This window comes from Poeciliopsis prolifica, unplaced genomic scaffold (genome assembly GCF_027474105.1).
Source record: "Poeciliopsis prolifica strain line A6 unplaced genomic scaffold, Auburn_PproV2 SCAFFOLD012, whole genome shotgun sequence".
Classification (NCBI taxonomy): Eukaryota; Metazoa; Chordata; class Actinopteri; order Cyprinodontiformes; family Poeciliidae; genus Poeciliopsis; species Poeciliopsis prolifica.
In genome coordinates this window covers 8,330,879-8,344,968 of record NW_026562387.1, presented here as the reverse complement: position 1 = coordinate 8,344,968, position 14,090 = coordinate 8,330,879, and the positions used below count along the sequence as shown (strand labels likewise).

The following is a 14,090-nucleotide window of genomic DNA, read 5'->3' as shown; positions in this document are numbered from 1 at the left end:
ATATTTCTTCTCACTGGAAGTAATATTGATTTGTTGGAGACCCAGTCAGAGTCCTGACTTGAATCTGGCAAAGAATCTTTAGAGAGTTTAAGATTAGGGTGATGGCAAGGAGGTCTTCCAAAACCCAAAGACTTTGAACTCATCACTTTTAACTGTGTTGCATCCTGTTGGTAAAGGCAAGCCGTGAAAATACAAGCTGAAACATGTAAAACGCTAAGAAGGGCTTCATTTCTAAAAGAATTCATTTTGTCATTGTTTAGAGTTAGACAAAAACAGTTTCACACATTCTTAAATGAACGAAAACAGAAGCTGACTTATGTTCTCCAAAATTCATACGCCTATATTTTCATATGTTTATTTATTTATGTAATTGAGAAACAAACTTGAATGCAAATCACTTTGCCCATTGCTTTAGGTTGGGGGATTGCTTACACTTCCTGCCAAACTTTTCTTGCCTCTCTGTGATTTGACTGCATTGAATGGCTCCTCATCCTCCTCCTCCTCCTCCTGCAGGAGCATCAGAGGCAGACTGGAGTGCAGGATACCCAGGTGCCAGCAGAGGAGAATAGCCTACTGCATTTAACGTCAGATCGGCCAGTCACGAAATAGCGCAGATCTCCAATCACTAAATCCTTTCCTCATCCGCAGCTCCATCGCGATCAGTGTTCATGAGCGCCAGGAAGAAATCAAGGTTAGGTGCCTGGTCGCTCACCTCGTAACGCCGTGCGCCCTGCCTGCTCCTCCTCCTCCTGCCTCCTCCTCTAATACAAACCCCGTGATCACCCATTCACCGGTGCCTGGCGTGCTTTAATGGGGGGTGGTGGGCAGGAGGGGGAACAATAAGCCGACCAGTCGAGCTGGTGCAGAGAGGAGGCAAAAAGTAACCGGGTGACAGGCTGACAGGTGTCGCGGAAGTTTACGCTCGCATCCCTCCGCGTCTCTTGGTCAGCATCTGGAATAAGGAGGCTGAGACCGGCGGTCATCCGGCTCCGGCTGATCCCGTGTAAGTGATTCTCACCGCAAGCAGGCTTTGAACGATGCAACGAGCGGGCAGGAAGCACACCAGCATCCGTTTATTTATTTATTTCTTGATTTTTTTTTTTTTTTTTTAGATCGGCTTGTTTACAGTGCGCGCTTAGACGTCGCGAGGAGGAGAGTGATGCTTGAGCCTCCTGCAACATTTGGCACAGATGTTATCATCCAGCCACAGCTAACGTGGCAGGGTTGGGTGAATAGGTGGTTCCTTCAAAATGAAAGAAGCAGAGAATTGATGTAATCACGCAGGGGTTAAAACGAGCAGGTGTCTGACAGGCTCATGATGCTGGGAGGGAAAAACCAAAAAGGGGGTCCTGGAGGCGCAGAGTGTGAGTCATCTTTTTGAATTAAGTGAAGCGATTGCCCCTCACTGAATCCATGCTCTCGGGAGCATTGTAAGGGAAAGAAACTTTGACCCTTTTCCCTAGGAATGCAGGCTGAAAATCCCAGCTTGGCTCACTATGCTGTATTGTAGGTTTTGTTTGTTTGTGTGTGTGTGTGCGTGTGTGTGTATGTGTGTGTGCGTGTGTGTGTGTGTGTATGTGTGGGTGTGGGGGTGTGTGTGTGTGTGTGCGTGTGTGTGTGTGTGTGTGCGTGTGTGTGTGTGTGTGTATGTGTGGGTGTGGGTGTGTGTGTGTGTGTGTGTGTGTGTTTCATTGTTGACTTCGCACCTGTTGACAACAGGGAGGACCATCTTGGAATGCAGCAAGAGAGCATTCACCCCACAAATTTGAACGAATTCCTCCGTTTTTAAATGCCTGTGCTCCATCACATCATGCACGATCACGCAGTCATACCCAGTCCTCAACTGTTTTCGTTTTAACACCTCAGGTGAGAGCGTGACTCCTCGTGCATGTGTTTGACGGGTGCTGGAGATTGTGAGGGCATCTTCCCAGGCGGATGCAGCAGCTTCCTTTGTAGCTGTGCGTCGATGGGATGGGTGGTGACTGATGTGGCTCAGCAGGCAGGTGTCAAAAAGTGATAAATGATCAAATACTCCCCCTGAGAGAAGAATTTTAAAGCACCTCCGTTCTAATATTTGGATGGTACTTGCTTAACCTTCTTTCAGATGTTACTAGCTTAGAGTGAAACATTAGCTCCAATTTCATTTTTCATTTTCTGGTTACTCTGCTGGTAATTTTTAGTGTCATCTTGACCAACAGCAGGATCTTTGGGGCAAAAATACACATCTACCCTTTACACAGCATTAACTCATCCATAGAAATAATTTCTATGTCCAGATCTGCAGACTAGTTCTGTGAACATTTGTGAAGGAATAACTTGCTTTTAGTGATCAGTCAATTCTAGTATTTTGCTGTGCAGTTTGTCAAGTTCCAAAATTGCCTCACTGTTATATTTCCCTTTATCAACTGTAAGTTGTTTTCTAACAAAGTGGAAGCTCTTAGGAATGACGGTAATTCATTCAGGTGGGCCAACGTTATGCAATTCCAGAGCGGGGTAAGCACATAATGCACAGAGATCTCAAACTCTGCATGTAACACTCAGATTTACCAAAAACTGGCCTTCAGAGAGTTTCAAATGCTTTCTGAGCCCATAGAGTTGCCTCCAAGCTTTATATTGACAAGCGTAATGAAAAGAGTCAGATGCAGTAGTGTAGAGCACACCGACTCTGCAGAGGAGATGTGTTTTGGAGTCCAGAATCACACCTGTCTGTCTGACTTGCAACGAGCAAATCTGGTTTGACAGTAAGTAGGTGGAAAGCACTTGTGTGACTGTGTTGCATCAGAGTAAACAGCCAATTATGTTGGGATTCAGCCCTATTGTAGTTCTGATGAGTTTTGATATTGAAAACCGGTGGATCAAGGCTTGTTCTACAACTTGGTTTTATCTTTCTTCTATATCCTCTTATTTTAATCAATCTCAGAATTAGACAGGACGTCCTCTTTCTAGTGCTTTGAGAGTTGATTCAGTGACGGAAAACAACAAATGTTTTTGCTCAATCACTGAAATAAAAATTTCTCAAGTCTTTGCTTCTTGTAAACTGACACATTCTAGTGTGAAGCTTTATGTGAAGGGGTGTGCATAAGACTGACATGGCACTGTCATAAATATGACGCAATGCCTGTCACCAATATGAAGGAGTCTTCATGAATGTTCATGACTGCTGTCATAAAGTGTCATTCGCTAAATAATGACACGTTTAGTCCAAATTGACACTTTTAATAGATTTTTACAGCAAATTTTAACAGAGCTTTGTTTTAAAAAGGTTGTCATTGTCCAAATAATGCAAAATTTGCACTTTTAATTGACTTTTAATGCAACTTTGCATTAACAGTGTCCTTATTTTCCAAATGACAATTCATAACAACAGCCATAGACATTCATGAGGACTCCTTCATGTTTATGATGGTGTCATGTCAAATAAAGTGTTGTGGAACCCTGTTCTATAAAAGAAACATATTCGAACGAGAACTTAAAAGAATCTTTCAATTCAGACAGAGTCCCATCAACAAATAAATCATCAAAAATAATTTACACCGTAGTCTAAGCTTTCACTTTTCAGACAAATAATTCTAAATTTATGGTTGCAAGAAATAATGTACTCTTCACAGTCAGAGTTTCAGTCTGTAGATTTGCTGAAGGTGACATTGTGCACTAGACAAATGTCACATTGTGGGTCTTCTGTGCCGATGCGGTTTGTTTGTAATACATTTAATTCTTAATTCTATCAGTCATTTTTATTTATTTTTTGAATCTCAACATGAATTGTTTAAGTCTTGATTCAAAACAAAAGGAATTCAAAATTATTCTCCTTTTTTGATAGAAATTGCTCAATGGAAAGATAAAGGTAAAAAAGCCAACCCTTAAATTGATTATTTTTAATTAGTCTGTTTTGATAAGTTCAATATCTGTACAGTTTTTCACAGAGTAAAAAGTTCCTCAGGGTTTTGCGGGCTCCAGCACCAAATCGATCATGATGCATTCATTTATTGGAAGAAAATTAGATTCTTGAGTGTTGCCTGTCATCTTTCAGCAGGATCAAACTGGAAGCCTCTGTTTGGTGCAGTCCTAATTGCAAAGTATTGATGGAGCGCTTTCCCGATAATTTAAATCACAATAGAGAACAAATCTGATAAAAAAATAAAATAAAATAAAAAGCCACCGTCACACCTCACTCATTGTCAGCCCGTTTTATTGTACTCAGCATCCAAATAATAATTTATCTGGAGTCAGTCTCAATCTCCTTCTCACTTGCTGTGAAAAAAAGCCAACACAATGGAGAGGGTCTAAAACAAGCAGTTCATTTTGCGCTTGGCTGCATCTGCCCTTTTAGTGCTCCAGTAGGGCCTTGTTCTCAGTTTGTCCATCATCTGCCGGCTCTCTGAGGTGACAGATCACAGCACAGCCAAGAGCTCTGCACGATGGCGTCGGGTGAGATTTATTTGTGGGTTTTAATTGGGTACACCTGAGTTCAAAGGTTTATTTTGCTGCATATAGAAGAAGCACTGAGAGTGATTAGTGCAGAAAAACCCCAAACAAAAACCTCACAGTTCCGCTCTCTAGGAGAGATGAAGCGATTTGACCTATTTTTCCAGATACTACCTGTCCCGTTAAGTGAGAGTGTCAGTTTGAAGGTGTTTTTTTTTGTAGTTTGAAAGTATTACACTGGTGGACTTTCGTGTCGTGCCAATCAAAGTGTGAACCAAATGCCCGACCTTGTCTTTTTGTATTCTCTATCAGACACAGTGACTGGTTGAGCCAGAATGTTACAGATCAAGTAGTATGTGAAATATTCATTGTGTGCACTATCTGAGCTTCTGAAAAACACCCAAGCTGTTTACATTTTTGAAAATCTTACCAAACAAATTTGTGAAAAATTACCACGTTTCTCTTTGCTGCAATTTTTTTTTTTTTTTTTTTGCAAACCTAAAAATAAAGTTTGACACCAAACCTGGAACATATGGTGCTTCTCAACTGGTAAGCTAATTAGTGGTGTAAAATTACTAACTATAATTTACTTTTAAAATTATCTGTATGTTCCAGGTTAGATTCTAGATACTGCAGGTGAAAATGCATCATTTTTGGAGCAGTGGATTGATCATTTAAAAGTTTTTTTTTAAGTTCCTGGATTTATTGTGGATCTTTTTGGATTCACAAAGGATCAAAATAATCCATGCCAGCTTACATACAAACCCACTGATGTCAGAATGAAAGTTGTTTATTTGCAAGGAAAGAAACTGAGAATGAGGAAGACCTTGGCATAACTCTAGTCCATCTTTCCATCAGCAATTGCAATGGCCTAGTTCATACATTGTTAAAAAGGGCTGCTGTCTGGGTCGTTCCAAAAGCATACTGTTTTATCCAGTTTTTACGTGCGCTTGGGAATCTTGCACACATTTAATGCTTCAGGTCAAATTGTTCAACGTGTTGAAAGTTTCCTCCTTCATTATTCCTTTCACTTTGAGCAATGAACCAGCACTGCTACATTCATGCTTAAGGCTTTAACATTGTTTCCGTGTGGCACTAAAGTCAGATTGCTTGTTTGAGCAGGAGCTTCTTAAAGAGACAGAGGCCATTTTGAAGGGGTCAATTCGCAAAGTCAAATTTCTTTTAGGTTATGTTTCAAATATTCAGCATTTATATGACAACTGAAGACAATATAGTTACTTGATTGTCCTGTAAAATGTGCCTGGAAAGTATATTATACACCCAGACATCATGACACTACCAGTTTTCAACAGCTATATTTACCGAAAATGAATTGCTTTGTCACTGGCCTTTCTAGAAAACTAATGTTTCCTTAAATTGTAAATTAAATGTCTAATGTTTTATATACGGCTAAGCAAATATATCTAAAATCTGTGCATAAAAACAAAGCTGTGGGTGATGTTTTGGCTATTTTGGAAGTTTGTTGATTAAAACTACTTTGCAAACTGGGAAGAAAGGATGTACACGTTCAACCACTCCTTATTATGCAACAAGAATTTTTTTTTGTTTGAAAGACTTGCAATCTTCAGCAACAACAGCATCTACAGCGCTGTTGTTGATAATGTGTGAAAGGCACATTATTTTTTATACTCCATCTGCATGACATGATTTTTTTTATCATGTGCAGCAGGGACAGTTCTATGGGTCAGTGTTGAGTCAACCATGTGCAGCTTAAAACACCAAGTAGCCTCTCCTACCATGTGTGTAATATCTATGTATGAAGTGCATGGACGACTGCAACTTTTAGTTCAGACATGACTGGAGCTCAGTCCCCAGCCTTTCACGCCACGCACGATATAGAAGACCTAAATAAATGCCTTGCAGTCATACAGTAATGATGGTGCTGTCATGGCATATCCATCACTCCTTCCTTTAGATTCGACAAATCAAGACACCACAGTTTCTGTTGGTGTTGGAGCATTGATTTGAAGGTAATAGGAAAGTAGGATCATGATCTTTTGAAAATGTTCTTGCTGAGATTAGGTTGTAAATAGATTTTGACGCATAGGTCCTTCAGATTTGACAGCTCGGAGAATGATTCTTTGTTGGATAACTCAAGTTTCTGTCACATGAATGTTGACGGTTACAATCTAAGCCTTGACCAAGACCATTTTTCATGTGGGGCAAGTAGTTTTGGATTGTTGTGGATATAAGGAGTGATGGATTCTTGATTGAATCTCATGAGGCATCCAGGAAGCTGGATGAAGATAAATGCATTAGTGATAAAGAGTGAGAAATAGTCTTAAAAACCGCAATTACTTATCAAACATTTGTCACAGTGGTGCAGTTGATTGTGCTGCTGCTTTGCAGAAGCAAGTTCCTGGGTTTGACTATTGGCCAAGGGCCTTTCCACATGGAGTTCTTCCCATGCATGCGTGGGTTCTGTGTCCCGCAATTTCAAAACATGACTGTCATGTGAATTGGTCCCTTTAAATTACAATTAGGAATGAGTGTATCTGGATGGTTATTTGTCAGGCGTGTCTGGCGACCTCTTGCCCAATGAGTGCTGGAAATGAGAATCAGCCCTCCTGTGACCCTACAAGGAGAAGCTGGTATAGAAAGTGAGTGAATAGATAAGACTTGCTCTACAGAGTGTTGGTTATGTTTTACAAAGAGAATTTCTTGTAATGAAGTTGCTAAGGTGGCAAGTATTCCCAACATTAGAAATAGACAGACAGACAGATAGTCTTATTTCAATATGCATAAACTTTCACATTAAGTGTCACAAGTAAGGGTCTTTATTACTGACAGAAAGCTCAAGGTTATAAAATGTGTCCTGGTTTTTCAGATTGCAGTATTCAGTTCCTTATATGTTTTTAAGTCTAAGTAGACTCAATAATGTTGTGGTGTTTGTTTCTAAGCTCTGAGTTTTCAGGTGGAATTTAAATTCATCACAAGATATCAGTGTATTGAACAGTTCAGGTTCTTAAGTGATGTTGCTTGAATGTTTATGACAATATATATTACAGCAGAGATGAAACCTGCCTCTGGGCTTATGAGGGCTCCATTAGACGTAATGAATGCATGAATGGATAAAAAGTCATTTTTAAAGCAAAAACAAACATGTGAGTGGTAAATATACTCAGGTTTAGCTTCCCACATGGAGAAGCTAAACCTTCTCCATGTGCAAATATAATTACAGATCTACTTGAACACGTGCAGGTTGCAAACTGTGGGGGCACACGGTGACATTTGACTTCACATAGTCACACATGTCGGGATTCATTCATCTTTTGAATAAAGTGTCACTCTGTTTCAGGCTGGAACGCTTTAGCAGGGACGAGGATTTAGGTGTCTTATAGCAGCAGCTGAATAGGGAGCATGTGTGAATGGCAAGGCGACAGTCTGCAGCCTATTCACGCTGCTTGATAACAGATCTGTGCGACTGCCAGATTTAGACGTCATTCTCCGGCACCGGCGAATGTGACATAAGCCTCTTTCTCACCTCTGCATTCCTGCACGTCTGCTTATGGCATTGAGAATTATCCCACTGGTAAAACGACTGAAAAACGCCTGATTGAGACGTGTTCAAGGATAAAACGGAGTCAAAGATTTCATTCAGGCTTTGAGAAGCCAGAAGCAGCATCTCAGGCTTGTTTTTCTTGGTAAAGCTGTTAAATTCAACGAGAGTCTGCAGTGAAGTGAGTCCTGAAATAACCAGGAGAAACGAAAGGAGCCAGGGCTTACACGCTCAATAAAACCACGTGCTTTAACGACCACCATCCCATGCCTTAACGACTTCCGCCCTGTCGCACTGACATCCACCATCATGAAGTGCTTCGAAAGACTTGTTAAGGACCACATCATCTCCACGCTCCCCCCATCACACGACCCTTTCCAGTTTGCATACCAGTCCAAGCGCAGTGCTGAGGATGCAGTCCACTGCTCTCCACCTGAGCCTGGAGCATCTGGAGGAGAAGAACACCCACGTGCGGATGCTGATCCTGGACTTCAGCTCAGCGTTCAACACCATCATCCCCCAAGACCTGGTGGGCAAACTGGGCCCCTTAGGAATTAACACCCCCTCTGCAACTGGCTACTGGACTTCCTCACTGACAGAACCCAGGCTGTCAGAATGGAGAACAACACCTCCGATGTCATCACCCTGAACACCGGCACCCCTCAGGGCTGTGTCCTGAGCCCCCTGCTGTTCACCCTGATGACCCACGACTGCCGTCCACACTTCAGATCCAACCACATCCTGAAGTACGCGATCGACACCACAGTGGTGGGCCTCATCCGGGACAACAACGAGACGGCCTATAGGGAGGAGGTGCGGCATCTGGTGGACTGGTGCAGAGGAAACAACCTGATCCTGAATGTCAACAAGACCAAGGAGATCATCATAGACTTCAGGAAATCCAGACCCACCCACACACCACTCCTCATCAACGACTCAGCAATGGAGGTCGTCAGCAGCACCAAGTTCCTGGAGGTGCACATCAACGACAACCTCAGCTGGGCTCCCCACATCTCCTCACTGGTGAAGAAGGGCCAGCAGCGCATGCACTTCCTGCGTCGGATGAAGAGAGCATCCCTCCCGCCCCCCATCCTTCAGACCTTCTACAGAGGGACCATCGAGAGCCAACTGACCAGCTACATCTCCATCTGGTCTGGGAGCTGCAGGGCCTCTGACTGGAAGTCTCTACAGAGGGTGGTGAGGACAGGGGAGAAGATCACGGGGGCTCTGCTCCCCTGCATCAAGGACATCGCAGAGAGGCGCTGCCTATCTCGCGCTCACCAGATCCTCTCCGACCCACCCACCCCAACCATGGACTGTTTCCCCCCTGGCGTCTGGAAGAAGGTTCCGCAGCATCTTGTGCAGAACAACCAGACTACTGAACAGTTTCTTCCCCCGGGCCATCAGACTGCTTAACGCCACATAACACCCCTCCACACACTCACAAACCAAATGACCCCCCAATGGACATGGTCAATAAATGCACTTTAGTTTAGTTTTTTTCACAACACTGAACCTGTGTATTCTATGGCACTTGTATTTATTTATTTATTGGGTAGTATAAGGTTTTAGCTCTGCTACACTGGTAGCCAAGTAACGACATTTCGTTGTCAAGATTCACCTTGTGTTTTTTTTGTACAATGACAAAAAAGGAAGTCTAAGTCTAAGTCTAAGTCTTTATTTTGCTGGACAAAGTGCTACTTGATATTGTGTCGCTTTAATATTTGTCTGTGTTGACAGAAGACACACTTCACCTCTGTGCTGTTGCTAGAGAAAATCAGATCTTATTACCCAAAATGGCAAACAGATTCAAAGGTGTAATTTATTTATTAATTTATTTTTGCTTGCAGCCAACGAATGCTGCTAAAGCATGCATAATCCAAAAGTTTAATGAGTTGTGGACACCACCCTTTCGAAGATATTGTCCTAGTAATTATATGATTATCTCATTGTGGCCTAATCTGTGCCCTGCTTTATACTCTGCTTTCTTACGGAGGGGAGTATTATTAACAGTGTGTGTTAAATAAAACACAGAAGAAGCGCTTTAAATTTTCTTCTTGGACATTTTAATAGAATTATCTTTGCAGCCAAATGCATTAGGAAGAATCCACTTTCAGGATAATTTGGCATTTGTAAATTTTATGTAACATAATTTCATTTTACAGAACTTTAAAGTATGGTGAATTGCAGGCTGGTATTTCAGCCAGAGTCTAATGAAATGCTCTCATAACATTCCTGAAATGAGCTTCAGTGGACATGTTTGACAGGTCCAATGTTCCGTCCAGAACAGTTTCAAGGATCAAATTAAAGGAAGAAATCCTTCCAGAAAGTCTTCATCAGCTCTGGGTTGAAAGTGGGTCCTGCAGGCAAAAACTGGCAAGACTAATCTCGTTCCCAAGTCAGAAAAAGCAGGCATTGCAGAATCATTTGCATGCTGAAAGAAAGACATTTTTGTTTTATATAGGACATATCTAAAAAAAAAAAGAAGAGTCCTGAATCTTTCTACATGTTAACGTCCTAATTTCTTTATTTAATGAGGAGTAAATTAGTTTGCCAAATTCACAGACAGTTAAAAAAAAAAATTGTTTAATTGTTTCCTTTGCCTGTCCACAGGGTTGTCCCAGCCTTGGCCCCCTGAGCACCGACACCTGTGACTCTCCTCCTCCTCCTCTTCCTCTTTCTGCTCTTCCTCCCCTCCTTGACCAGCAGCAGCTCAGAGTGGCGAGGCCAGGGACAATGGGACGCAAGCTGGACCTGTCGGGCCTAACAGATGACGAGGCAGAGCATGTGCTGAAAGTGGTTCAACGTGACATGAAGCTGAGGAAGAAGGAGGAGGAGAGGCTGAGGTGAGATGACATTCTCCTGACTGGATTATTATTTTTTTTTTCTTTTCCACATTTGACACTTAGAGGATGATTTGACATGAGCTGATAGAGGAGAGATGTCAGCCATCTATGAGTGAAAATGACCAGATAAAGTGACAATCAGCAGGCTTGTGTGGTAATGTTCTTCCATTATAACAGATTTAAAATTGCTTTGGTAAAAGAAGCAATATCTTATTTATATTTATTTATCTTATTTACTTGAATTACCAGATGTACACAATTATTGTTTTATTGCATTGGGATCAAAATATTACAAGAAAATACGAGAGTAAAGTCTCAAACAAATTGGTCAGTTATGCTTCTGCTCACTTTTCCACGGTGTGAGCGTCTGCCTCCGAAGACCATTTTTATTACAAGAGATTTCAACTATTGTTCTAGTTTTTTTTTTTCTGAACCTTATCTGTTTTCGTTCTGTGTTATCTTCAACTGGCCTCCCTCTTTTTATGTTTTTTCACTGCTGTTTCAGGGTGAGTATGCAGATGCATCCTTGAGTAATCTCAATTCTCAGTATTTTTGTTTGATCATTCTTTAGTTCCTGCATACATCTCACAAAGGTTGCTACGTGTTGATCCCACTCTAAAATCTGAGTGGAGGTGTCCAGAAACATGTGGGGGTTGGGCAGGACTGTACTGTACCCTCCATACAGATAAATGAAGCTCCAGTCACTTCAGCTCATCTCTGGCACCCCAATTAAAATGCTTTGCTCTGTAGGAGTGGTATAATTAAAACTTTACTGGTCTTGAAGTGCTACCTGTTCAAATTGTACGTATAACTGCTTCCAACTGGTACTGGCATGCATGAATGCACTTTCAGGATTTTTCAGTGATCATAATCAAAGTGAGACACCTGTGGACCCCCAGGATATGGTTTCAAATGCTCTTTTGCTTTCATTATCTTTACTCTGTCTACAGTTTCAGCAATAATTATAATAACCTCTCTGCAACTTGAGAAAGCTTTGAAAACGACACCAACAGGTTAATATAATTGGCTTTTTCTTTTCTCTTTTGTCAACAATCTTTTATCCGTATCTGAAAGCCTTTGGCCCTATAATACAACGGAGACCTTACTGATTCATACATAACCTGCCACATGTTCTGGTCCACATCATTCTCCTCTCCTCCTGTTCTTTAGTGCCTACTTACTAAACTGGCTTTGTTTTGCTACTGTGTGGCTATTGCCAAAAACAATCTAGACTCTGGGTAATTTATGTTGCACAGTTTCATTGCATCTGGTATCCCAACAAAATATGTTTTTATCAGCTTTTTACATGTGGCTATAGCATATAGTTTTGGAGGCACAAATATTCCCTGACTTGGCCCAAACTCCAGCTATTTTGTTATGGAGACGTAACAAATCAGTGGTTTACTGTTCCTGAGTGGATGCCACAAGTGATTAGGCTGCTTCAATTGGAGTACTAAACATCTCAGCTAAACTCTAAGGAGCATAACAAAGTTACATCACAGAGCAGAATCCAAGCATAAGTATGCAGAGCATGCATGAAACGTGTCTTATTTTCCCAGAAACAGTTTCAAAGCGAAGATAGTGTATTCCCAAATTACTGGGCTGTAAAATGTTTCCCCACCAAGCTGTCATGAATGATCAGAAATAATTTATGTCGCTCAGGCTGTTATTACCGCTTTTTCGCTGAAAGAAGATGAGCTGGATAGCGGTGATTTATATGGCAGCGGTTGTTTATAAAAGCCATCAGCATTTGAATCTATGTTGTTTTTGTTCTCCTTTCCAAAGCTGCTTTTCCTAATGGATATTAGATTCAAATTGACAGATTGCTTCAGTTCTGCTGATTGGCTTAACTGTGTGTTACTCAGTCACTGATATGATAGACTCAGTTCCATAATAGGTAAAAGTGCTGCTGTAAGACATAAAGTAAAATGACATTTTTGTTTGCTATGTCTAATATCAATAATAATGTGGCTATTCATGATTCATATCATTGCATTCCTTCTTCATGGCACACGTAAAATCAAAAAAACTATGAATTTCAATTACTCATTTCTCTTGTGTGCATATGTTTTTAGCAGCTTTTCATCCTTATGATAAGGTCCAAGTCCAACATTATGTTAGTTATTAAAATCAGTGAAAAAAAAACATTTTACATAAATTGTTTTCAAGCTGCTTGACAAGCCCTTGTACTTGAAATTACACGAGTTTAATTCAGATCCAAACTTAAAGTGTATTGCTTTTGACTCTAGAAACCATTATTGTAAACAGTAAAAAAATGAAATACGGATCTATGTTCAAAATATAATCAGTAATTGTTAACTCTCCCCATTTGAAAACTTATTATGTATATTCCTCTTACGTACTCAACCTACCTACCTGTTATTTGAAATTCAAGTCAGATTTGGCTTTGTTTTATTTTCTTTATTTCGGTAAGTTGGACAGAGTTGTTCCTGGTAGAGATTCAGGAACAACTCTGGCACGTTTTATGACTCAGCCTGTATTTTAATACTTTATATGCCTTGTTTTAATTCACCTCTGCACTGCAGAATTCAATATTTAGTTAAAATGTCAGCATATAAAATGAAAATAAATATGCAAAGGAAAGGACAATGATGGCTGTTTGGCTATTTTAGGGGACTTTGTGCAGTTTTTGTTATGTGGCTTAATGAGGAGAACCACATTTTGAGGTCTCTGTACTTTTGTACTTTAGTTTGTAAATTAATAATGGTTTGCATGTATTTAGTGTACATGAATAATAATAATAATAATAATAATAATAATATAAAAAAACCTCCAAACCAATTTAGTTTATGGCTGGCTTTCTATGAACTGAGAAGAGAACTGATTTTGTTTTCTGCAGGTTTTGTCCATGCTCTGAAAATCAATTTGTTCTTTGGCTGATGAGATATCTGATACTGTTTCTGTTGAGTTTACTTAAGAACAAAGTGCCTCAAACAAATCAAATTATATGAACTGTCTGTATTTGTTCTTTTGTTCATCCATCTGTCTCTGTGTCCGTATGTTCACAGAAAATGCAGCATTTCAATGAAAGCTTTGTGGAAAACAGAAAAATCTTTTCATTTAATAACATTCACTTGTCTAACTCTGACGCTTCCTTGGGTCCCCCATTAGCTTGTGGTGACAGATCCCAGTGCTGAAATGTTGCATCTTAAGCTGATGCTGTGCCTGATGCATCAAGTGTGTTAATGTGCTGTTTCCAGGTTTTCATGTCATGGCTAACGTGTCAAAGATTGCAGAAGTTTGAGTCCTAAAAGTAGTTTTAATCTCCTTTTTTGTTA

General features: G+C 40.6%; 1 protein-coding gene across 4 annotated transcripts in view; it reads left to right on the top strand.

Moving 5' to 3' along the window:
• Positions 1-851: 851 nt before the first annotated feature.
• myripb (myosin VIIA and Rab interacting protein b) overlaps positions 852-14,090 on the top strand; it is a 97,977-nt gene continuing 84,738 nt past the window's right edge. For 3 of the 4 annotated variants that reach the window (XM_055037826.1, XM_055037827.1, XM_055037825.1), the window contains exons 1-2: positions 852-1,003; positions 10,559-10,791. In XM_055037826.1, the coding sequence (XP_054893801.1) occupies positions 10,682-10,791 (110 nt within the window). In that variant the 5' untranslated portion in view covers positions 852-1,003; positions 10,559-10,681. Of the gene's footprint in view, positions 1,004-10,558; positions 10,792-14,090 lie in introns of those variants that run through there. The other variant, XM_055037828.1, reaches the window with a different exon arrangement.